The 26,758-nt window shown below is 43.4% G+C and overlaps 1 protein-coding gene across 1 annotated transcript in view; it reads right to left on the bottom strand.

Annotated features, from left to right (window-relative positions):
- Positions 1–26,187, bottom strand: part of cutlet (chromosome transmission fidelity protein 18 homolog) — a 163,385-nt gene extending 137,198 nt beyond the window's left edge. Inside the window, exons 1-5 of the mRNA XM_084585871.1 lie at positions 25,885–26,187; positions 22,534–22,686; positions 20,172–20,482; positions 12,301–12,381; positions 4,427–4,621 (exon numbers count right to left, since the gene is read on the bottom strand). Of these exons, the coding sequence (XP_084441997.1) occupies positions 4,427–4,621; positions 12,301–12,381; positions 20,172–20,482; positions 22,534–22,686; positions 25,885–25,969 (825 nt within the window). The 5' untranslated portion in view covers positions 25,970–26,187. The remainder of the gene's footprint in view (positions 1–4,426; positions 4,622–12,300; positions 12,382–20,171; positions 20,483–22,533; positions 22,687–25,884) is intronic.
- Between the last annotated feature and the right edge of the window lie 571 nt (positions 26,188–26,758).

The following is a 26,758-nucleotide window of genomic DNA, read 5'->3' as shown; positions in this document are numbered from 1 at the left end:
GATACATTATAAAGGCACTGATGTAAAGTTTTTTCTTTTCTGAGAAACTTTACCATAGACGTGTTCTACTATATTCCTTCTGACACTGTTCACAAAAAATTACTATTTTATACTTTTACCGCCTATTTATTACCCTGGTAAGATTAATAAAAAATTAAGTGAAGAAGTCTACCCATCTGCACCACTGTGCCAAACAGTGTAAGTGCTAGAAAGCAATGCAGAAGAAAGTACTTAAGGGATAAAGTAGAGCTGTCCAATTGCTTAAGTTCTCAGTGCCATTCACTGCCCTAGCTTTCATGAGCTATTTGTATTGTAATAGGGGAGAAAAAGCCAGGGGGCGCTGCGCCGCTCTGTGCGTCAGCGCCCTTCATGGAGATTTTAGCAAAACCTCCACACAGCGCGGCCGCGTCGTCTGCTCCTCGCTGCATTGAAAGGCATGTTGTCGTCTGCTCCGCATCCCAGCGCGTATTTACGTGCATGCGCGTGTGGCTGTTTCTCTTCCTCCAGTCGCATTCTGGACGCCGTTACGTCCCAACAAAGGGGAAAAAAAAAAAAGAAAAGGACGTGAATGAAAAAATGATGTGCACTTTTTTGCAAAACTTGTGTGGTAAATGGTAACTGGGCGATTGTCGTTCCCCCCCCCCCCCCCCTCTTTTAAGTCAATCGTATTCTCATATGCAATCCTGCTTCTGAAGCTCAAACAGCAGATGACTGAACTGAATTGCAGAGTATGACTGTAGAACTGTACAAAGACAGAGGTCTCCCTGCAGAGCCATCTCCCCGGCACCGAAATTCATCACGCATTTCCTCGATGTTGGTCTCGTGGAGAGAGGAAACTGCCGCAAAAATAGCATGCCTCGGCTTCTCATCAGTGACCTAGGTTGTTAGAAACCCTGGCCGCTGTCAGTATGAACCAAATTTGGATAAGGCGGCATGCTTTGTGCCTTTGTAGGGAACCCTTCCAAAACATGCTGAAAACAGGCACCACGGCGCCGGTACCATGCTGTGTATTTGTCCCCCTGCTGAAGTGAATGGGTCATTATGGGTGGAAATGGTTACTTTCGTTGGCCTTGTTGGGAGGCTGCCTAAAACGTATGTCGCCAAAGAGTTGAATGGGCCCCTTTCAAGTGGGCAGTCAGAAAGGGAAAGAAAGCTCCCCAACTGGCACCCAGAGCACTCGTTGTTGTGTGCACGCTATCAATGACTTTCCACGAGAAGACTGAACCCTTCATTCTCTGAACAGCATGGACAAAGACATGGGGGCTTCCACATTATTGTTTACTCTCTCACACCTTAACAACACAAGAAGTGCCTCTTCAAGTCCTTCAAAATACCTGTCGCTTGCTTCTCGCCTTCGGGTAGCGAATCCGCATGTTTTCTTTTTTTTTTTTTTATGTCTGAGCCTGCCAACAAGCGCTCTTTAAAAATAATGTTCGCAGCGATCAAAGAATTATAATTTCTCGCTTTTGAAGGCACTGCTAAAAAAACTGTTTTCAACAAGCCTCCTTGTCAGCTGAGGAACCAAAAAAAGCAAAAACAAGAAACCCCACTGGCAAAGAGCGCCGGCTTTGTGCGCGCCTGCACGCAACTTTTCCCCTTCCTCCTCATTTTCCTTCTCCGCGTGCGGCTGCACCTGGCACGCACTGCTGCGCGAGCGGGCTGCACAGACTCCACAGACAGCTATGCGCTGTGCGACCACGGCTGCACGTAGGTTTTGTAGTGCTCCTCCGCTCCGCCAGAAACTGAGCCCTGGCATCATGAAACAAACTCCATGTTGGGTTTCCTATATTTCAGCATACAGCCCACTGTTGAAAGAACAATCCTTTGCTATGGCAAGTGGCAAAGTAATAACACCAGCATGTATACGGACGTTACATCTATTTCGCTTATGAAGAAATCTTGCTGCACAACAAAAAATCAACCTAAGCATCTATACCTTTCCAAAACTGAGTGAGAGCAAGGCAAACATAACCGCCAATCATCGGTCTAGCTGGCAAAAACATGGAAAAAACCATAGGTGTCACAAATTATGGAACTCGTGGCACCTGGAACAGCCTGTTATAGTTCCCGAAGAAAAAAAACAGTTTTGAAGCCAAGGATGCATTAATTTATTATTCTAACTATATTTACTCACATAACAAAGCACAAAGATAAAACTTTGTGGTAATTAAGGAGGTGCATTTATGATGCAATTTAAAGTTTGCTCTGTGGCCAATAAAAATTTCTTTGCACTTAATTTACTCGTGCATTTTTTATCTAAGTGAGTCCCTCATGGGCACCGTGCAGAAGTATGTCGCGCCGCGATGCGTGCTCCCCTCGCGGCGGGAATGAGATTTTTGTAGTGGCTAGTGCGCCCGGCCATGCTGCAACGACGCGACGGATCTGCTGTGCGTGGGTTGCATTCACCAATCATTCTTTCTAGTCGCAGCATTCTATGGTCACAAATGAATTGCTATGTTGCAGTTACTGGGTTGCACACATTTTCACTGGCCTCAAAAAATTTTTCACGTCCCCAAATAAGCTTTACGAAGCGAAGCGATGCTAAGTTTGGATTGATGCCATCCAACGAGCAGCGAGCTGGCAGTCATGCCCGGATTTGCCGCGTCCAGATTTTCCGCAAAGTGTTTTTCCCAAAAGAGGAAACACTGCCTTCACCTGAGTTAGCAGTCCTTCTAAACGCGAAAAAAAGAAATTGGGCAACTTATAGCATTTGCACTATCCGCATAGTGCCAATTGGCATGCCCGAAAAATGAAATGCACGTCTACTGGGACTGCTCATGGATGCAGTCCCACGCTCCTGAATGCAGCTGATCATAGCAGAATTTTTATTTAAGCTATCCTGTGGTCTATAATGTCAAACCCGGATATATCGAACCTGAAGGGGATCCCGAAATAGTTTGATATATCGATAATTAGATATACAGAAATCAGCTTGAGACACCACTTGCGATCGTGAAAAGTGATACTGTACTCGCGTAATCAACCCACTCGCATAATGAAACCACCTCCACTTTTGCCTCCAAGAATTTAAAAAAAGGAAAAAAAAATTTTCGGTGCCACGTCCTTCTGTTTCGACCATTGCATCCACAGCTTGTTTAATGGCAGCGCGCCAAGATGCTACGCAGCGATAACATCAGACTATACTTTTGATAGATCTTGCGGTGGCAGGGAGCGAACTTGGCAGAGTGCCCGTGACGGCTTGAATGCACAACCCTGGTTCTATTCATCACGCCGCGCTTGGGGCGGAGGTAGTTCACTGCAACAAAATCATTGGAAGCATGATAGCTGCAAATGCCGTTTGAAGCGAACAATACTTGAGCGAGCAATAGCAGAGGACTTGAAAATGAGGCAGTAAGTATTGTTGTTACAAAAAAAAAAAAATAGCATTCAAGTCGGGATTTGCGGCAGGGTGTTCTTTCAACTAAAGAGAAAAGTATGCATGCTACAATCCCTACATGCCTGACAGAGAGGAAAACATGCATGTGTATTAGAAACCATAGATCGCTTTTTATGCAATGCTGTAATGGACTTTTCTATTCTCGTAGCTTTGTCACCGTATCAGCGACCACGTGCGCAAGCAACGCGTGGACGGAGCGATCAGTGTCAATCTGCCATTCTCTCCTTTATAGTCAAGAAAAGTGGCAACCACCTCCCCAGAAAGACAGCTAAAGCTTTTCGAAAGTCTTTTGCGTAATATAAGTGCCTGCGGCATTGTCAAGCTTCAATAATAGTTCTTCAGTTTTCAGGCTTTTTGCGTTTTCTGGAGGCTTTTTTCTCCTCTTCGGCTCCAGCTTCATTCATTCCTATTCTTTTCCCGAACTCGTTCCATTCTTCTCCGCCATTCAATTCCCTAAAGCTTTATTTTTTATTTTTTTTCCTCAGCCAGTCCCGCTCAGAGCGTTCAAGGCTGGCTTTGTGTGAAGCTCTACTACACATGGGCGAAAGGGTGTTTGCCACAAAGGTTTTTGCATTTGTTTACATTTTTTACCGTGATTTTGTATCCCCCGTTTCCTCCCCCTTCATTTTTTCTTTCGGCCTTTTCCAACTGCGCGCGCTTCTCCTTCTGCCATCTTCTGTTTCTCGTGTTTCCAGCCTAGAAATAAACGCCCAGCAGGCAGCCAGGGCTCGTCCGTGTCTCTCCGTTTTGTGTCGTGTGGCTGCCGCATTGTTTATGCTTCACTACATCCCTCCAGCTGGCCGAAATTACCCCCCTTTTGCTGCACAGACCCCGATTACATTCCCACGACCGCCTCTTTCAAGCATGCGCCCTGCCCAGGCGGCTGCGCCGGCCACTACAAAAATTCTCCGGTGCCCACTCGTGGCGCTGCCTGTTCGCTGTGGATTGCTGTCACAAAACCAACAGGATTAGCAATACTTCAGTAACAAACCGACAGAGAACCATAGAGAACATGGAAAGCCAACTCACATCGTCACTGAGGAGGTCCACAAAGCGTAAGGGGCGGTATTTCTCCACCCACAGTGATGTGGGCACAGGTCGTGCCTTGCGCGCACCACCACCACCACTTTCATTACCCACAACACCCTCCGGCAGTGAATTCACCGCGTGGCTCTTGGTAATGTTGGCCGTCCGCTCGGATTCCATTTGTTTCTGTCTTTCCAGCTGAAAGCCAAAGAAATTAAATACTCATATCAGCACACAGCTCAGCATTGTCAAATGCTCAGGAAGGCCTCACACTCTGTTAAGAAGCTTCACTGATTTTAGAGCATGAACACCAAGCGTGCCTTCAAAAGAGTGAGTCCGACTACGGCCACAAATGGGGGATATTACACAAACACGACCAACCATATCCAATGCCACGAGTAATAATGAAGAGGCTAAATTGTAACGTTTTCTTAATATAGCAGCATAAGTTCAATATGACGATCCACGGTCAATGCACTGTTTCGATGTGAAATTGTTTTGCTGTAAAATAAGAAGCCAAGCCCTAAACTAATGCACTTCCCTTAAGTTCATTCAGTCCCTTCTGTATTCTCTTTGCTTATGTTATTCCCTTAATACATAAGTTCACCTCTTTTCATTGAACCCCCTCTCTCCCCCCCCCCCCCCCTTTCTTTATTCTTCCATAATCCCACTATGTACCTTTGTCTTCAACATGATTCCAGGAGGGTAAACCAGCTAAGAGCCTTAACCATTTGGCACGCTACACTTAAAACTGTGTAAAAAACAAACAACTTCTCCGAGTGTGCTGCACCTAGCAGGGCTTCAGCTCAACTCCACATATCCTTCATGTTGCAAATAAGGCCTCTTTTATGCCACACAGAGAACATGGCAAATAATACTCAACAAAACAATGAGCAGGTTAACATGAGGTTCTCCATTTTTTGTGCACATAGCTTGCCAATCAAATTTGTTTTTTTGTTTGTTTTTTTTTGCAATTTCAAGGGTAATGTGCGCCTTCAAAATAGAAGTTATTTCTACACACCTTCAAGTGTTTACTTAACTAGCAGCATGATGTTGCAATTTCACTAATTACGACACCTTGTATAAAATTTTGTACATACCTCCCTCAGAATATTAACTAGTGGTATCTGCACCTGAAAACTAACAAACTTTCTTAATGCCTGAATACACTGTAAAATCCCACATATAATGCAAGGTTCTTTACCTAGGTTTTCAGCATGTAAAATTTCCATTTTATATTTATGCACATCCAACTTGTAGCCCGAATTCGCAGCACCGGCTTCATCATTACAGAGTGCAAAGCTTACAGCAAGAAGAGGCACCCTTAGTGGTCAGTTGGCAGTTTCAACTGATATGCTTTCAACACGATTTCAGCACACTTGCCTCACCATGCACACGCTACAGCAGAACCATGCCAGACTAAACTCGATTAGTAAAGTGAAACTGAAGTCTCAGTTCATCTTCTATAGATGACTGAACATTTTTCCCCCTTTACAGTGAAGACATTTTTGGTAATATAACTGGTCATAGGAAACTGCGTCTGGCCGCAGCGATGACTTTCTACGAAACGACACTGCCACATGCACGCTACCTAGAACTGCAAGGCAAATTTTTTTTTCTTTTTTAATGAAGATAACACAGAGTGTTTTTAAATGGCTTTACCACTAGGCTTAACAGCACTCATGACTCAGGACAAGCCAACTTTAGGCTTTGGAGCCGCAAGGGAAAGCATACAGCGTGTAGGAAAAAAAATGTTAAGCAAACATGAAAAGAAGGCAGCACGGTCCGTTCAAAAAGTAAAGGAGAATAAAATTGCACTGAGAAATAGGAAAGAAATGACCGAACGCTAGCAGCACTGTGCTGCACAAAGCATGAGGCAGTGGTGACAAAAACTGGAGGCACAGAGCATGCAGTTTTGCAGCACTTGACTGCTGCACGCATTTTCATCTGTTGCCTTTGAAAAGACAGAAACAGCGAAAGAGGACACTGTGTTCATGCAAGGATTTGGTTTCACATGAAATCAAACTCTGCTGTATTCGTAGCCACGTTAGAGGTACTTTCGCAAGATGTATACGAAAAATCTTATAAATGAAAAAAATGGCACAAAAAGACAATGCAACAGATGTTTGGTTTGGGCTAGCTGGTAGCAATTTCTTGAAAACATAGCGCAAATAAAGACAAGGACAACACAGATGTAGACAGGACAGGTGCTAGCTTGCAACTTTATTTTGAAAAAACCATCACCATCAGGAGCCATTACCATTATCAGTTGGTGAGCATGAGCATACAAGAGTACAATCAAAAAAAGCTCTTGGTGGAAAAAGAAAAGAAAAAAAGGAAATAGAATATAAATACAGGGTGTTGGGGATCACAAACAAAAAGGAGACATGCCTTGTTAAACCAAATCACTGTTAACCCTTGGCCACCCGTAGGTGTTAGCCTATTTGCATGCTTTCCACACACACCCGGTTGCTGCATTTGATAAGGAACATCACTTCTAGTATTATGCTTTTATTCACGTTTTCTTGTATGTTTTAATTTTCTTGATATTCTCGCTCTTCGCAATTGTTTTTCCATACGCCCATTCTCATTTTACCTGCTTTATATCACATGATTGTTTTAGCATGGAGCCATGTACACTCCTGTTTTGAGAATTTTTGTTGGTTATCTCTCCCCTTTTCTTATGCATTTTCAATTTATTCGTTTTATCTTGTTTTTCTTTCCACTTCAGATTTTTTCTTTTTACTTCTTGAATTCTAATTTTTAATTGGTTTTCTATTCTTTCCTTAAATTGCATAATTGTCATATTTTCGTTTTGTTTTTTTGACTTCGTATAAACTTATACCTCTAGTTTTTATGACTTTTAGTCTCACTACATGTCTTGCTTTCTTGTTCGCCCTCCATTTTGTCTCTTCACCTCCTTTTCTTTTTGCATGAAACCTCGCACACTCGTTTTATTTTATTACATCTCTTGCCTTTTTCTTTTTTTGCTTGGTATAGTTTACATCTTATGATTGTTTTAGCTTAAGAGCCTTGCACACTCCTTTCATATTTCTTCTTTTTACTTCATCCTCATTCTGATTGTTTTCTTTGTTTCCCCCATGTTATTTGTTGTGTTTTGTTATTTGTGGACAGCCTTAGGACCAAGGGCTTTTAAAAATGATTCGGTTTTACAAGGCGTGTCTTCTTTTTGTGTGTGATCCCCCGCACCATGCTTTTATATTTTATTTCCTTTTTCTTTTTCCACCAATTGTTTTTTTATTGTGCTCTTGCGTGCACCTGCTCACTGACTAATAGTGGCAACAGCTCCTATATATATTCGATGTGATGGTTTTCCTGAAATAAAGTTACAAGTTAGAGCCTGTCCTGTCAACATCTGTTGGTTGGTTTGGTTTGTGGGGTTTAACGTCCCAAAGCAACTCGGGCTATGAGAGACGCCATAGTGGAGGCCTCCGGAAATTTCGACCACCTGGGGTTCTTTAACGTGCACTAACATCGCACACACATGGACGCCACTCCGTTTCGCCTCCATCGAAACGCAGCCGCCGAGGCCGGGATTCAATCCCGCTTCCTTGGGCACAGTAGTGAAGCGCCGTAACCACTATGCCACCCCGGAGGGGCTGTCAACATCTGTGTCATCCTCGTCTTTATTGCCACTATGTTCTCAAGAAAGAGACAATTTCTCAGCCGAATTCTTTATGCTACACCATACCTCGAACTATCATGCAGTGAGGTCCAGCAAATAGACACCTTACTTCGGCAAGCAACAAACGCTACCCTTGAACACCAACTTTTTTTATTTCTTGAGATATTTGAATGAAATTTTTAGGGTAGGCTCATAGTACATACATTTGAAGAACTACCAAGTTTCATGAAGCTGGGCTCATTGGTTCTCAAGTTAGAGAAGTATATCAAGATGGTTTACAAAGGTCCCTTGGAGCAGGCCTGGAGAATTTGCAAAACATGCTGGCACTATGAAATTCGTTATGGTCATTGCTGGATAGTGGCCCCAGGGCAAGACAATTTGTTTTTTCCAAATTTCCTTTAAAATTTTAACACAGTCCCAAAATCAGTGTTATTAATCAGACCTGCGTTGATCAAATTTTAATTGTTTATCATTAATTCCAGACACAATACCTTGAAAAAAGGAAATTGCCTTGCCATCAGAAATTTATTGAGGTATGAAATAAAAGAAACCTCATGAAAATCTAATAAGCGGTTCCCGACATATGCCTGTCCTAAGCAGCCACACTAGGCAAAAAGTGATTCTGAGAAAACGGCCCTAGAAGGTTGAGAGAATGCTAACTTTTTGTTTGTCAAGATATCTCAATGAAATTCTTAGGGCAGGCTCATAGCATGGACATTTGAATAACTATTAAGTTTCATAAAGCTGTGTATGCTGGCTCTCAAGTTACAGAAGTATATAATATGGGTCACATGTGTCCAGACCTGTAGAATTTGCGGAATGTGTTGACATTGCAATATTCATTGAAGTAATTTCTGGATAGGTATCGCGGAGCAAGACTAGGGGCTTTTTTTTATTTCCTTGTTTTCGAAGTTCCACAGTAACAGATGCTAAGACACTGCAGGCGTCGATGCAGTCGTTAGAGGCGCGCCTCGCCGTGAGCACGGCCTTCCCTTCTATGTACTGAACGCGTGTCGCATCTTGGGGAATCGTGAGCGGCCACGCAACATTTAACACGTTGCTCGAAATCAGCCAGAGGGCACGACAAGAGATCGTAAATCCAGCAATCGCAAAAATGGTGAAAAGCGAACAGAACGCACAAAGTACAAAGACAGCCAACAATGACAGCAAAGAGCTGGAGAAGATGATGCAAGGAAGTAGTCGGCAGAGATCGGCGTGTCAGAGGGCACAGCAGCCAATAGCAGTCGCTTGATCTCCCGCGTTCTTTGCCCAATCGCAGCCTTGAATTCGAGCGTTGGAAACTCGAAAGCCGCCGCGAGGCTCCCAATTGGAAGCAAGCCATGCCTCGACCGCGCCGCAGTTCCTGCTGCCGAGGGTGGCAGAAGAAAGCGCAAGAATTCACAAACAAAACAAGACCAAGATGATGGCGCTCAATTCGGCGGAAGAGGAATGGTGCGGCGCAAAGTTTGGGAATTTTCCAGCGTTGCTCACTGCTCCGCGGCTGCCACCACTTGTTATACAATTAATTTCGAGTATTTCTGTGCCGAGTTGGGCATCGATAATTACCGAAAGGGTAGTTTATAAGACATGCTACCAGAATATTCGATCTTCCAAAAATCGAATGTTTCACGATTTTTCGGTTTTCAGAGGTCGCGTCTGCCTTTAAGCAACAGGATGCGTTTAGCAGGTAACCATTTATTTATCAGACAGCATCTCCAGGACCGAATTATCACCAACAACTGATATAGTAAGGAACCAGACAAAGTAAAGATTTTTGCCGGTCCCAATGACTTTACTATAAAGGGGTTCTACTGTACTGGAAGCAGGACAATTACACCTTGCATGACGCAAGAATCATGAAAACAGTATTCAATGCTTTTAAAAGGAAAGCAATAACAGTTGCTGAAAGCATTGGCACTGTGTCAAGCACCACTATCTAGACTGGATAAGGCACGGAGAGCACGCAGTTACTGCCGCCGAATGTCTGAAACGGGCGTCTCGAGACATGCTCCGCAATCTGACAGCTGGAACTTGAGCCCACATTCTCGAGAAACTTGACAGTTGTGCTTTAAAGAAATGTGTGGCACTCAATGGACATAGCAGTACCGAAAAAGAGTTTCTATAAAATAAGTCTTTCACCAGGAACTGTCAACAAATGGTACACCCAGAGACAACGATGCCTAAAGCCCCAACTCTCAGGACGTCTGGGTGACTTGGATGCACACCTAGAGTGTACGCCTCGTAAGTGTCCACCAAGTCGAGTGTGAAATGCAATGCAAATGATTGCTTTCAGTGAGCTTTTTTCTTTACTTGCATTATACTGATAAATCTTTCTTTTTCCATTTTTTACTATCCTGAAACTAATATCTCGTATTGTCACGTAGTGGTGACAAGGCCATTGACACCAAAAGAAGACACAGGCTTGATGGTACTGAAATTAACTCTTTATTGGGCTGACTTGCGCCCAATAAAGAACTAAGCAACTCGGCGGCGGCGATAGCATCAAACGTGCTGGTCGATCGTCGAACAAAGAATGCCCGTTGCACTCATCAATGCTCAATTTAAAGGCTGCTCAAAACAATCTGGATGACGTCGCAAACAGCTACCAGCACTGGCTGGAACATTGTGGAAAGACACACGAGTGGCCGGAATCTTGGAGATAGATCTCAGTGCATCTTGCGCTACAACGAAAATGATAAAGATGTGACTAGCGACATCGAGCATTAACAAACAAAGATTATGGAACTGATAAGTGATCCAGAATCAGAGTGATAAGCCTTTATGCCAGCGGCTGTTAAAAACAAATACAGTTTCGAAGGTTTCGCGGCAGTATTATGTACGGATTTACACGCTGCTATTCAAGAGGAAACATTTTTTTTTTTTTTTTTTTTGGCCAATTGCACTGAAACACGGTCTAGCAAAAGTGACACATGCTTATCGATAAAATGGGACACTACACAATTGTCGCGATCCCAGGTAGCTGCTGCAAGATGGCGTCGCAATGCAGTTTTCAAATTGCCTTTTCAAAATATTTTCAAAAAGAGGTTGATGGCTACCCATATACGAAGCACTGCAGCCCGCAGAGCCTGGTCAGAGAACTCGTGCGAGGTAAGATACAAAGCTCCCACGTGCTCCTACTACTGTCCAAAAACCAGGCGTTCCAAGGCTCATGAAATGCATTTCACTCAGTGAGTGATTTGGCTGAATAACACGGCAGCATGTTTTCACTGAAAGACTCCACGAAAATCCTTCTCAGTTAATGATGAGCACACGGGAAGTTTATCAGCACCCTCAGGAATCCAGAGTGACTACTGTGGTTGCAAACTCTGGCAACCACAGCAGAGCTTTAGTGGATGCTGCTAAGCTCTTCCTATTTGTCTTTTTAATCAGCAACTGCAAGGTGGTTTCTCTGGAAGAGCCAACTGGAAGGAACTGGATCAACACCAGACTTTCAAGCCTTTTGAAGGCACCTCAGCTTCCTTTCCCAAGCTCATACCTCAGGCATCTCTTCCATGCTCCAAAGCGAGAACCAACTTCAGTCGATTCAGCTAGTTCTATTTCGTGGGCATTAACAAATATGCGACCACAGCCCACTGATAGAGATGGCGTTGCATAGCGAGGAGCAGTCAGCCACATCACGTGCCATATTATGAGAAGTGTCCTAAGGCAGTCTGGACAATGGAACTAACCCTGCTGCACACACTTGAAGCAGCAGTCATTCAAGGTCAGCTTGAAGTAGCGGGCACCATTATACCACTGACACTCTTGTGCTGAAAAATTTTAAACACCGTGAGGAAAACTGTCCAATGTCAGCAGTGGCGCAAGGTGTTCCTGACCCTACATGACACCCCATCATTAGTTGGCCAACACTGAGCGCACCTTTCACAATGCTGCACCAATTTTGTGAAGCAAGTCATGTAAATAGTGTCCACTGACGCATGCTCCACGATAAGAGTAGAACACTGTTGTCCTACACCGTTAGTGCCACAGTAACACCTGTGGCAGTACACTTACATTAATGACCGGTTGGCAGCTCTGATGCTTTAGAAAATAAAAACAATATCACGGTTCACAGGAAGCCTGAACCACAGCCATCACTTTCAAAAATAAACTAATAAAAAAATTCAACCCATGTAAAGTTAACTGACGGAAGCCGCAGCACGTTACTCCAGCTAAGAGAGACCAATGTTATCTTGCAAGAGAAGGAAAATATAAAACTTCAAAGTCTTACTTCTGCCTGTGCATCATACCAAACATCCCAAAATGGCCTCGACAGAAGATGGCCTTTGTGGCGATTGTTGGGCAGCAAAAGCTGAAAAAGAAAAAGAAACACCAGTATCAGAGTAAAAAAATTTCATGCCGGAAGACAACCCTTAATGACAACAGGCCCTGAAGTGTCAATCCAAAGCAATAAAAGCTCAAACCAAAACCAGCTTGTGATATGCCCTAAGGCTGCAAATATGTCAGGTATGTTTCAGGAGATGGAAATATGTCCATTTCAGTAAAACCTCGTTACAAGAGACACTCAAGGGACCCGAAAAAGATGTCTCTTGTAAGCAAGGTGTCTTCTAACCAAAAATTCTAAAAACACTGTTGATCATTTTATTGCAGACCAGCATATAAATACATTCACCCGCATTAACAGGAAATTGTTCAGGAAAACTTAAATAAGTCCTTCATACTAGTATGTCTTTTTGTGAGTGCAAAGTGTATTCCTTCCCAAATTCTGGAGGTAAAGCACTTTGCTTTGCAAGCCTTACTGTTGCTCACAATACCTTTGAAGCATTCTTACATGCTCGTTACCCTCGGATGCTTACACTTTATCCTGTGAAATGTCCTCGTAGTCATCTTCTATGGCACATGTGCCTTTTACTTTCGCAAGAATTGCACAGTCTGTAAGCTCTTCGGGAGCACACAAGATCCACGTCTGCAGATACGAATTCCTCAAAAGATTCTGATACCTCAGCAGTCTGTTGGATGCTCACTCAAGCTTCATCTTCAAGAAAGCTCTCCACAGTATCCATATATAGGCCCTCTTACATCATGTCACCACATTTGAAACCTGTTTGTCTGAAACAGATTTTACAGCTTCACTTCTCCGGTCATTCCAGACACATGAAATCACCTGAACAGCAAACTTCGCATCAATTAAAACAGTTAAACCTCGATGTAACGAACCTCCATGTAGCGAATTCCTTGATATTACGGAGTTTTTCAATTCCCCAACGCCGCCCCATTGAAATCAATGTATTTGAAAACTCCATGTAACGAGCATGTCGCGGCAGTTGACCTTGATATAACGAACTTGAGGCGCCGACTGTCTCTTAGCTAGTGCCGAGTTAGGGGAAATTTGCCAGAACCCCGCAAGTTTCAGGACTATAAGACACAAAGATGAATGCCTACTATAGCAGCGAGTGACCGCAGCAGATACAATGCGCCGTGTTTCAGCGCCGACGCTGCATCTCAGCAGCAGACGCAGTCGTCTCTGCTGCTTTCACTGTCCGGAACATGGCACTACAATAGTTCACACTTAAAAGCTGCCAAAAATAACAAAAAAAAAGACACGGGGTAAGCAGCGCGAGTCCATCGCTGTCACACGGCTGCTCGCGGGCTCCCACGCGTCTACCGTGGGAACAGCGGAGCGCGCTGGCGACACAAAGCAAAGTCTGCTTCCTTGGGCAACGGTGGTGGACGAACACAAGCAGCATGGCAAGCGGGAAAGAGGGGGGGGGGGGGGCGGCGCCAACGCGCGCTCTCCCCCAGACTGATTCCTCCTCTCCCCCCTCCCTCATAGACGCGTTGCGCGAGCGGCGGATGCTGCCGCCGCAGTCGCGCCGTGCTATCAGCGCGATCGCAAAACATCCCTTCTATGAATTCAAATAATTTTGATTTACTGTAAACACTTTACCAACCTTGTTTTGTACAGCAACTTGACAGAGTGCATAGTCTCTTTGCATATTGGTTGAAGGTAGGATGTGGAGTTTGGAGGGAAAAAATAACTTTGGTGGCTTTGAGCGCAAGAACTCTGGTGCTACAAGAAGCATTGTTCGCAAAGAAAAAGCCATCAGGGTTCTGAGCCTTCATCTTGCGATAAAATGTTAACAGTGAGGAGTTAAAAATGCTGGATGTCATTTATGCATTTTGGTTTGCTTCGTAGGTGGCGGTAATGCAATGCCAGTAGATGAAGCAACAGGGTTGTTTTGACTTTCCAATCATGGGAAAGCACTCCATCTCAGTTCCTGATATATTTCAACAAAAAGGATACTGATATGGAACAGAATGCAGCTAAGGGAATCTGAAGTGCAGCATGTACGAGTTGGTATGCTTCAGCTGCACTGCATAAGCATACCTCGGTTGTGTCTTTACTAAATAGTGAAGAATTTACTCTAGGGACCTGAAAAAGTTGTCTTTAGTAATCGAGTGTTTCTTGTAACCATATCTCTTGTATGCAGTGTTGTTAACAAGGCAGACATAAGAAAGCCAACCAAACTATTTTCAAATGTCTCTTATAATCGAGTGTCTCTTGTAACGAGATTTTACCATTGAACCCCTTTATGAGGGACATGCACTGGGGAGCACTTTTTGTCTCTTATATGAGAGGTCCCTTATAAGCAGGGTACCACGTTTACACTTTTTAACAAGACCTTATTTCGGTGCAGGCATCTTGCGGCTAAAATACACAAAAGAGAATGATACATCATGTCACAAAAGCGCTGTTAAAGCTTTCATTGACATATTGCATTTGCTTGGTGAACCACCACACTGACTGCACCTTGCAACTTTCTTACATTTATTTACTGCTGAAATAGTTGTAAATCGTCTGCTTCATGGCTGCATTGATGCTGTTCAACACAGCCTCTCCAAGCTTGAAAATCAGGCCAAGAGCCTCATGGTCGATGTGCAAACTATGTTTGCAGTGATTGCAAAGTGCGATCGTGATGTGACTTGGAACCGCAACCAGCAATTCGCAACTAAGTTATGCGTCTGGTAGCACTACAAGAATTCAAGTAAAAAAAAAAAAGCCACGAAATCGTAAAAATAACTAGCTTACCACCAAGGTTTTAGAAGCAGCCAAAGCTATAAAACATCACCAGCAGCAATATCCCTCAAAGATTTATGCTTGTTTGAAAAAGGGTAACAGTAGCTGTGAGTAACAAGTCTGTCTGCGAGTGTCGCTATTGAGATGAAAAATAAATGAAAAGCAAATGAGGCATTTCTGAGTGGAGATGAAACTGGTTGAACAGCAAACAGAGCAGTTTATTTGTCCTCACCAGAGCAGAACCACTTGTGTTTTTATGTCATTTGTTTTGACCTTGGCTTAGCTATGTCTCGCTTTCTAGACACAATGACTTGTTTATGTCAGCACCATCAGCTGAGCTACTTTCTTTGCATTTACTAGATAGATTTGTCACTTATACTGAAATGCAACATAATAGACAATTTTCGCTATATTCTTCAGACTAGTGGACACAACACCTATGATAATTCGTGATAGGAAGCTCTACAAATTGGAAAACCCAACGCGCACTCCCAATGCTCGCATATGCAGTCAAACTTGTGCTCTTCGTGGCAAGCCTGAAGAGCTTCCCTATGTTGCATTCCCACTGCAGGGGCTTCTTTTAGTCATTGCATAGCTGACTGACCTGTTATTTGTTTTCTGAAGTTGTAATTAATAATAACGGCACAGGTGTGTCTCTCTTTTATTTTCACCGTAGCAGCTACTGAACCTGGCAAAGAATGGTGCTGCATATATTGTTAAAATGTCTGTATAAGCAAGACTGAGTACCAAACTTTAAGGCTAATTTGTCCTTTATAGCCAGTTGTCTTCTACATCCAATGTCTGTTAAAAAGGAGGTCCAATTCATGAAACCCATAGGGTGGCCAACCATTTGGGTGAATGATGTCTCTTATAGCCGACCGTCTGTTACATCCATGTCTCTTATAACGGGGTTCAGCTGTAGTACTATTCCAAAAAAAAGGCAGCCCTAAAATCTCTTCTATAATATACCATGTTGAAACATAACCCAACCTTTCATACACAAACAATGAATAAAATAAGGAGGATGACATTCAACTGCTACTAAACGGGGTTAACCCAAAGGAAAGGGATGCAAACCATCGACCTTCTACAAACTAGCAGTCCAGCTGCTTTCATTGTGTTAATTCACAAAACCATATATTCTATCTCACATTGGTGACATCTAGAGATTATAATAAAATGGTTATCCTACCGAATTAAGGTATGACGACAGAATTACCATCATGTATTACACAAAAGATATCTATCAAGCGTCTGAAGATTAAGAGTTGTCATATTCATATGAATGTTTCATCTGCACCTTTTAGGTCTGCTACTCTGGCAAATACTACTGCTTTCTTCAGATTCTGTGCTACTTTTACGAAATCAGGGGTCAACCTTTATACTGCTGACTTTCTTAGCATGCTAGAACTAGATAAGTCACTAGCAAAGCAGCCGCTACGAGTCATGGTGAAACCTCTGGCAAGTAATTGGCAGGTGGCACAGACAGGCACTGATTGGTCTGTGGGGTGTGTAGCATCACGAAACCACATGACATCACCGAGATGGCGGGAGCCATCAACTTCGGCAGTTCCTTTGAAAGACCCTCGGATGCCAAGTCAGACAGGCTAGCCAAGCCATTCAGGGGCGTTTGTATGGTTTGGTTAAAGCAGGGCTTTATATGTATCTATGCCTGGTGGTCTTACACATAATGTGGTAGCTTATGACTGTATGCCAATAAGTATGGATGAAATCATCACAGGCACAAATTGAGGTATCAGTAAAAAGATAAACAAAGCAGCGCCTAAGTTACATTTAACTTAGCCATCTAAACCTCAATCTAATAGCATAAAAAAGGGGCTAACATCTGTAAAATCAGTTGCTTTATGTGCTAAAAGGAAACAAAGATCTTTAGTATGAGTATCTCCGAGGCTAGACCCCACTGCCATCTACTCCACCAGTGATCACTGGACTCAGTGCTGTGTCTGAATAAAATTTCAATCAATCACAAACTTCCCAATTCTCTCAATGTCATTATCATTAGCATGACATGAGCAGCCAGAAAAGATATTCTATTTTTAACAACAAATTCCTTAGCATAAGTATGTATTATGCTGTATACTGATGACCCATGGTGCCACTCAGAACTAGTAGGTGTGAAAATGCTAACAACAGTACTTCATCAGCAACAAGAGTTTTTCAAGTACTTCATCAGCAACAAGAGTTTTTCAAAAAGTGAAAAATTTTGTTGAAGAAAATGAGGGCTACTAGCCACACAGATGACACTCCAGAGATGTAAGGTCTCTTCGATTCGGCTTGCACTGGCTGCACTAGTTCTGAAAAGTGTTGCAGCTGTGACAGGCGATCACGTGAGCGTGCAGAACCAATTCCGACAGCGGCGTGCGGCGGCAGCTGCCAAAATGAGCATGCAAGTGTAAGACTCAGCAACCTAGCAGATGAGTGGGCGCAGTATACATTTCATGTATCGCGTGCTACATGATCACGTCCAATTTTGAAGTACCGTAGGCTTACTGCACTCGATCGGAAAGTAACGACTATAGCGACAGTGACGTTGACTGCGACCAATTGACCAACATATGCGCGGCTACACGATCGTTATATCATTCTGCGAAGATGCCATTCATGCACCTGGGTAAGAGAGAATTAACGTTGTAAGCAGTTGCCACGAGTATTAGTTTAAATAAGACTGCCTAACGGAACGCTGCAACTGGTTCAGCAGTATAAATCAAGGAATTCCAGTCTTTAGTCCAAAAGCGCTGCTGCTAGATGCCCGCACCTCATTGCGCGGTGTATATAGTACATTGACTTTCAGATGTCTATGTACTCCGTGGGTGACAAGTTTGATGCCGCAGAGTCGCTGCGCACGCTATTGTGTGGATCGGGTCTCTCACACACACAAGGGTGGAAGCAGGCTTGGGCATTTTGGATCAGCTGAGGGAGCAGTAATAATGCCACTTTGGAGCATGCTAATTATGTTTTGGAGCGTTTTTAGGATTTAAGCTTATAATAATTGCAATCTTCTATTCCTGACATAAAAAAACTCCATACTGATTTTTTTTTTTTCAATGTTGAACGCTCAGCTTGACTGTGCATGCATCTCTGACAAGGCAAAACAAACAGCCAAAACATACACAGATGCTGACCTATATCACAGCTGACCTGAACAACAATTTGGAACAACACTAGCAAATGGAATGCTTTTTTCTATGCCTCACGTCTGAAAATCAAGTCTGATTAAAAGCTTTTCGCCACTTGATAGATTCAAACATGGAGTTTACCAAAGTACTTTGATGCACTCAAACACTACCACTAGTTTGTAATTACATCAATGAGCAGTACATTTATGCTATCTTGTGCACGTCCTTTTCGATCCTGTGTTGTATCGATAAATTTCTTAGCACTGGTCAGTGCTGCCTACAAGAAGGATTAACAGCACTCATGGGAAGCCTTTTCTCCTCTTCAGATTATTTACTTCGTAAGCTTCTGTCAGTAGCTCCTCATGCTTTTGCTTTAGCGACTCTGAGGTTATCTTAAGTTCAACACGTTAAAGATGTGCCATGTACGGCTTTCCAACACTCTTAAGAAATTTTATATTGATTTGCATTTTCGTAGTATTGCCCTATATTGCTTCAAGTGTGCATTTGCCTCATATAGGTTTGGCATATTTGTTCTTAACAAAAGAGGCTTGATGGTGAAGTATATGCTTGTTTTCATAGTACAATCATTAGAAAAACTCATGTACTAGTTCATTACAGACAGAAAAGTTTTCTAGGTCCACTGAGCAGTAAAATCAGGTTTTGCTGGATTTGATGGCAAAATATTAAGGTTTGGAGCAATATTGCATTTTGGAGCAGGGAAAGCAGTTTGGAGCAGAATGGAAAAAATGGAGCAGCGCTTCCACCACTGCACACAGTACGACAGAAACTCGATCGATCGCAACTGATTTCTGTTCGCAGCTACCAGTCTTCTTAGGTCAAAACCAATGCCACACAGCACCAGTCTTCTTAGGTCAAAACCAATGCCACACAGCACGATAAAAAAAAAAAAATACTACACAGGACAACATGTGCGAAGGTGCCAAATCGCGGCCACATACTGCTACGTATGTGGCCACAACTACATATAATACCAACTCCTGACCGCCAACAAAATACTAATCACCAGCATGAAGCCCAACTACGCAACCATTTGCGGATCCATCAGAAACAAACCGTCCAGGTTCTGAAGGAGATGGACTTTTTACAAAGCTCTGCAGAACAAGGCGCAGTGTCATTTACTCTTGGCCGAGTGGCGTGGACGCCATGCTGCACTCTTTTCTGCCCCTCCTCTGGAGCAAGTGCAAAATGGGCAAGAATTCGTGCAGAACTAGTCCTGTACCTTGACAAAACGAGGAGAGAAGTGCAGACGAGGATGACAGTGCTGCACTACTTGAACTAGTGCAGCTGGTGCAGCCAAATCGAAAAGACCTGTAGTCATATTCAAGACATGCATGCAAACAAAATTTTTTTTTTTTGGGGAGGGGGGGGGGGGACACACACTTAAGCTCCACCATAAGGGTATAACATGACAGCATTAATGACTCCTGTCTGACACTGCCCTTGCCGATCTTCATTTATGTATATGCACGCTTTGCCAATCCCTAATCCCTCGATTCGGGCTGTTATTATTTTACGCATGCTCATCAGCATAGTCACAAGCTACCACGTTATCTGAAAAAGTAGATATAAAGCCTCGCTCTAACCGAGCCATACGGACAACCTACATGGCCAAGGGGTCACCCCCGACTCAAGATGGAAGGGTCCGAGGTTTCATTTCTGCTTCACCCTCCCATCTCAAAGGAGCTGCCCGAGCTGGCCATATCTGCAAACTTGGCCGTGTCATATCACCTTGTGACTTCACACAATGCGCAGGCCAATCAGTGATCAGCCGTGTCACCTGCCAGCTACTACCAGCCAGGGCCATGCTCGTGATTTGTCGATCACAACCCCAATGTGTTTTTTCTGCAGAACGAGGCCTTGAACACTACCACGTTAATAGAAGAGAGCAGGGCTCCAACCACTCACCTCCACATCATCAGCCCAGTTCTCATCTCGCAGCCCCACAAACCGCAGCCGCCCATTATTGCCCCTCAGTCCAATAGTCAGCACGTAGGAGCTGGCATCCTGCCACTGCGTTTCGAACAGTTCTTCCTCGGCAAAAGGCAGCGGCGATGGCACCGGAAGTGTGGCAAGGTCTTCCTGTGCTGCGCTTGCACTAGGTGAAGCACAGTCAGCACCATGGCCGCCTTCGTCAATGACAAGCTTTTTTGGGGAAGAGAACTCGGAAGCCAGGTTTGATGCATCGTCCTCGAGCCTCAGCTTCTTCCGAACAGATCCTGCAATGCACGCAAGTATAAAAAACACGATTTAGAGTGAGTTCCCTCCCAGGTACTCCCAATGCATAGCCTTCTTTCCTTTATTCTTTATTCAATGATTACCCCGCTTAGCCCGAGGGCGCTACAGCAGGGGGGTTACAGAGTGGAAAAAAACACATCTTCATTTATGGAGCACACTTGATGACTTGAAAGCCGATTCCATTCACTGATGGATCGAACAAAAAAGGAACTGGCATACATGTTAGTTCTGGCACTGTATTCCAAAATTTTAAAACAATGATCTGTGCGAGCAGAAACATAATGTGGCCTATGTAAGTATATTTCCTTTCGAATGCCTGTTTTGTTGTGGTAAATTTGGTACAACAGTTTAAGTCTTAATTTCCTTCTTCGAGAGGAGAGGGTTTCCCATCCTAATTCATTTTTCATGATGGTGCAGCTATCAGTTCTCGAGTACCGACAAAGGACAAACCTTGCTGCTCTATTTTGAATGTTTTCAATTTTATTGCTGAGTGTTATTTGCCAAGGGTCCCATACGGCACAAGCGTATTCGAGCAGTGGTCGAACGTAGGTTAAGTAGGCTATTGATTTCAAACAAGGCGGCACGTGTTTCAGATTTCGCTGTATAAAGTTTAAGGTCCTGGCGGCTTTTGCAACTACGGTATCCACATGTGTATTCCATGAACAGTCGGCGGTAAGTGTCACACCTAAGTATTTATGCGCCACTTTTTGTGTCACTACAATACCGCTGATGCTATACTGTGAGGCTAACTTATGCTTTTTACGTGAAAACGTAACATGAACACATTTTTTAGTATTTAACTTCATTTTCCATTTAGAACACCATTCAAGAACACATGATAAGTCACTTTGTAACTGGGCAACGTCCTCTTGATTTCTAATTTGTCTATATAAAACACAATCATCGGCAAACAACCGTATACTGGAATTGATTCCGGAACAAATGTCATTTATATATATTAAGAACAAAAGTGGTCCTAAAACTGAGCCCGCTCTTCAACGCCAGTTTTGAAGCTTAAACACTGGTGACAGAACAGGTCAGTTGACCGAATATTGTGCAGCGTACAAAGCAAAGACGATAAATTAAGAATAACACGATACGGCAACACATAAGCACTGCATGCTGTCATTTGCTTCTACTGCACTGCTTCGGCACCAGTATCAAAGCAAGCATACGTGAGCAGAATCATACACCCCCTGACATAAACTTGCCAAACACTGCACTATTTAAACTCTTATTGAAGGCAAGTGCTACAAAATGCTACTTCTGTCATGCCCCCCCTCCCATGTTTAGCAAAACAATTGCCACTAAACACTGTCAAGAGTCCTTTCCGATCACATCAGTTACACATTTTAAGATCTCAGAGACAACTTTCAAAATGAGCGAAGTGAAACATAAAACGATAGCAAGTATTTGCCTTAGACCCAGTACTTGTGTAGTGAACAAGTGTCTCGCAATGGATATATTTCATGAAAGAACCGAGGCCTGGGTAAGTTGTCTCCCAAATGATCATAATACACTAGCAGCCAAATTCCACCCTGTCACTACCTCTGTAATTTCATTACAACAATGCATTCTCTTCTACTCTTTCCATTCCAGCAGCAGAAAGGAAAAAAATGGTGTTAACCAACTTCCACCTGAAAACCTGTCAAGTTGTGTGACTTCACACAGCAAAACTGCAGCAGTCTGCCCCTGGCACTGAAAGAGGCAATAGGTACATCAAATAGCCAGGTTGTGAGCAAAAAACAAAACAGGGATAACAGAATCAAGAATGCGAGGGCTGACTAGAAACTAGACAATTATGATCTGTAATTTATTTTCACGTGCAAGAATGCACTGGACAGAAACACTCTACATATTATAATACAGCTTTCATTTTCTTCTGGACCCCATGATCACAAGGCAGCACGAGCATCACAATTACTTTCCAGATAAATGAACCAAAGCATTGCAGCTGTAAAGAAATTCAGTGAGGTGTACAGAAGTTAGCACAAAGCACTGTTTTCAAAATGACACGAATAAACAAATTCACCGAGTGTAGCAGCAGCTGCACACTCCAATGAACTCCCATCCACCTCTTCCAGTGACCTCTTCGCCATTGACGAGGAGGACCGTGGAGTTTCCTGTTCCGAGACATCATCTCTGCCGTGCAGAACCCGATTGGAAGGCTGTGTTGGCGGCTCATCTGCATAAGTGGAGACAGGAAGCAGTTTTACACTGAAGAGAGGAATTAAACATGACTTTACAAGACCTGCAAATACCCGTACAAGAACCTGGTATTCTTAGTTTTGAATGCTAGCAAATTCTTCTCTTCTCTCCCATTATATTTTTAGATAGCAAATGTATTCTATGAATTTGCACAGTTTCTGCACAACAGACTGTAACTTGAAATGTGAAGCTTTCTTCTCATCAAGCTTACTTTTAGCTCCAATACACTTGTCAAGCCGCTCCACGTGGCCACGCATTCAATGAGTGCTCGCCGTAGATACCAACAGTAAGGTAAAGGATCTCCAAGCAGAAAAGCTAAGGAATTCTCTGTTTATTAATACTACTGTTAGTAGGTAAAACGATATACTGAGGGGCTGCGGAAAGAAAAGGGGACTTTCCATTTTATTTTTCTAACAGTACTTGCAAATAAATAAATAAATTAAAAAACCATGTGGCTGGTCCTTTTGTTGCACGGTTGCTTTGTTTTCTTCAACTGAAGGCTGCTTTTTATTGACACAGTAAGCAACATTTTCAAGATGCAGTAGGCCAAGCATGCTATGTGCTGTTACTCCTTGTTGTACCTTATGTGGGCCACAAGAGTAACATTTCCGCAGGAATTTTTTTTTTTCTCTCAGCATGATTAAACATTTTCTCATGTTCATTTCTGAATGCATGAAAAAAAAAAAAGTTAAACAGATGGGTGGAAGCAGACTTGAGAATTTTGGAGCACACTAATCAGTACGTTTTCGAGCATGTTTTTAGGATCAGAAACTTTCAATAATTTCAATTTTCTATTCCTGAAATATAAAAAATCAATTCTGATTTCTTTTTAGCCCAATGCTCTGCTGACTACACATGCATCTCTAATAAGAGAGGACAAACAGCCTGTATAGTAGATGTTTAACATAACCCCAACTGACACGAGCATCAATTTGGAACAGACCGGCAGCAAATGAAATGCCTGCTTCCACGCTTCATAACTGGACATCAAGCTTGACTAAAAGCTTGCAACTATTTTGATGCAATAGGTTCAAAGGGGAGGGGGGGGGGGGGGGGCCTACCACTTTGATGCACTCAAGCATCACCACTGATTTGGAGTTCACATCAATGAGCAGCATATTTACACTACCTTGTTTATATCCTTTTTGTCCTATGCCTGTGCTGATAAATTTCTACGCCCTGGTCAGTATAGTGCCTTCAAAGAGGATAGGCAGCACTGAAGAGATAGCCTTGCCTTGTTCTTCCTTTACTTCACTGTCTCCTGTCAGTGCATAGCTCCTCACATTATCACTTCAGCTGCACTGGGGCTTCCTTAATTTTAACATGTTGGAGCTAGGCCCTGTGTGGGTTACGAACAGTCTTGAGAACATTTCTTGTGACTGGCACCTTTGTAGGCTGGACGCAGTTGTTATGGACAAAAAAGCTCTATAGTGAGGTACATAGCTGCTTGTTTTCTCAGCAGAACCATTAGAAACAACTCGTGTAGTTCTTTGCAGCTGGACAAGTTCCCAATGGCTCGTAGTTTGCGGTATCTGCTTCAGTCGCTGCTCTCATCTCCCTCACCATCATTGATTCAAAAGGCTGGGAGAAGATTCTGTCATGTGCACACAATATTCTTTTTTCACGATTCCCTCCAATGCTTGCGTCTCGTTTCAAATTTACTTGCGAACATCAGATTGGGTCGAATCACATTTTTTGCAGGTAAATACCATTAATAGCCCTCTATGCGATATAAACTTGTGCTCGGCAAAATTTGATGGCAAAACGTCGAGGCAAACGGGCATTTGTAGCAGGGAAAGCAGTTCGAAGCAGAATAGAGCAGCACCTCCACCTCTGCAGATATCAGGCTAATGTTTTGTTTCAACAATTATTCAGTTTCCAGTATTTGTGGAAGTTGAAGCATCTGCGCAAAAGATCATTCTAAGGATTAATCAAACTGCTTAAAACTCTAGGTGCTACCCTGATAATTGTAGCACATTAATAATGACCTGTTAATTTGTTGCTGCTGTTACAATTCCATTTTTTCAGCTTAAATATGTCCAACTACAGACACCTTGTAATGTGGTGAGACCCATGACATCCCTAACATCTGATTAGACAGACAAAACTTTCCAGTTTCCGATACCTCCAATCACACTCTTACATATTCACAAACAAGTGATAACTATACACATGAAAGTAGAAACAAGGGTGCACACTCTTTTCCAAATATTTTACTACAAATATTTACAAACATTTAAGGACACAATATTTTACACATTTTCCTTGTTATGTTACGGTATTCTGAAGGTAACTGCACCTTTGTAATTGCATGGACTGACGTTTGAAGCTGCGCTGCAAACGACCAAAATGCGCCCCAAGGCAAGCATCTTCAAGAATAACGACAAATTGTACGGATCAGCGATCTGACGCGACACAAAGGATATGAGGAGCGTCATAGCAGAAGGCTCTGATTAATTTAAACCGCCTGAGATTTCGCCTCATGGAAACGCTGTCGCTCCGCCCGAGGTCAGGCCCGGGTAATCCAGCTCGGAAATTGAGCGCCACCGCGGCAAGTTAACCTCGAAGAAAAGTTACCTAACTCAAGTGCAATAAAGCTGTCATGCATGGGCTTACGTTATGTTACCTTTCATTAACAGAATGTTTCACATGCTCTAACATAACAGAGTGTGTGCATTACACGCACTAACAGTCGACGGTGGCAGTGTGAACGCTACTCAAAGTACAAAATTTCAAGGTTTGCAAATTATGCAAGTTTAGTGAGAATTTTCAAAATCTGCACTAAATTGGCTTGGCATATTGCGACACTGTCGCTAGTCTTGTACCCCTATAACATATGCGCTCTTCTGAAGAGGTTCCAATAAAATAGAGCAGTACATCAAATCAGCGTCATTCAGGTGCGTTGAGCGACGGTGGCTTCAGAACCTCATCACAGTCGGCTCTCCTTTCATTTGCACCAAAGCAAAGATGGAACTAAAAGAAAAAGAAAATCACAACAAGGTGTAGGGCACACTTAGTTGTGATAAGTGTGAGGACCCTGAGAGAAGACTCTTTTGAACAAAAGTCCAAAACATGTCATCAGAAAACGTTCGAACGAAGAAAGGAACAGAAAGCATTTGTCTATGTTAGCGTTTGCATCTGGCACAACGATAGCTCAAAGCATGCAGGAACTCACGGCCGTGAAGTTCGTCCACAAGCGCTAACTCGTCCGCGTAAAGGTCTTCGTACTCATCGTACTCATCGTAGCCATCGTAGTCCATCACGGGATTCACTAGTCAGCGGAGCCTGCCGAGGCTTACTTAAGTGCTGCTGAAAGTTTTTGGGAATTAGGACATCACAAAATGATACTCCTGCCAAAAATTTGATTACTGAGGAGCCGCAAAGTAAACTTTGGATCACACCATGCGCGCCAAGTGCGCCCCGCACAAAAAAGCGCGCGCTCTGCTAGCTCTGCCAAGGCGGATGGCTCTGCCGCACTGCTCCCAAGTTCCGTCGTTGCGTGGCGCTAGCAATTCAATAAAATAAAGGCCGAGGTATAGCCGAGGCTAGAGCCACGCCCGTGGCACTAGCAGGCTGCTGCTGCCACGCATAAAATACGTCACACTACGTCATCATAAACTAAGCAAAGAAAAAAATGTGCATGACAGCAAGTAAAACCTTTATAATTCTTATTTAAAACTTAAATTGTTGGTAAAGAAATGATTACTGTCCAGTTTTTTAATAATTTTTACTTATGTAGTGATCGGTAGCGTCGGCGTTTGGCGGTTTGGCGCGTTGGTCGCGCTGGCGAGCGCCAGGAGTGCCAGGAGTGGAGGAGCGTGTGGGTGGGCGCTGCTTTAGGTCTGCTTAAAGGCCCGTTCATGCCCATCTACTACATCTACCTTGGTCAGCATTGCGCGCAGAATGACGGAGTTTGGACGCGCTTGATTGTGACATGCAGCTGCAGAGGAAGTTTTTTTTCTAGCTTCGTTCTGGGCTTCGGGTTCGGCTGTGCATTGTGCACTTCACTCGACGCAAGGAAATTCGTCTCCCCGTGGGCTGCTTATCTC

This window comes from Amblyomma maculatum, unplaced genomic scaffold (assembly GCF_055883805.1).
Source record: "Amblyomma maculatum isolate TAMU_Amacu unplaced genomic scaffold, ASM5588380v1 scaffold_13, whole genome shotgun sequence".
Classification (NCBI taxonomy): Eukaryota; Metazoa; Arthropoda; class Arachnida; order Ixodida; family Ixodidae; genus Amblyomma; species Amblyomma maculatum.
The sequence above is the reverse complement of the archived record's forward strand: the minus strand, read 5'-3'. Positions and strand labels throughout refer to the sequence as shown.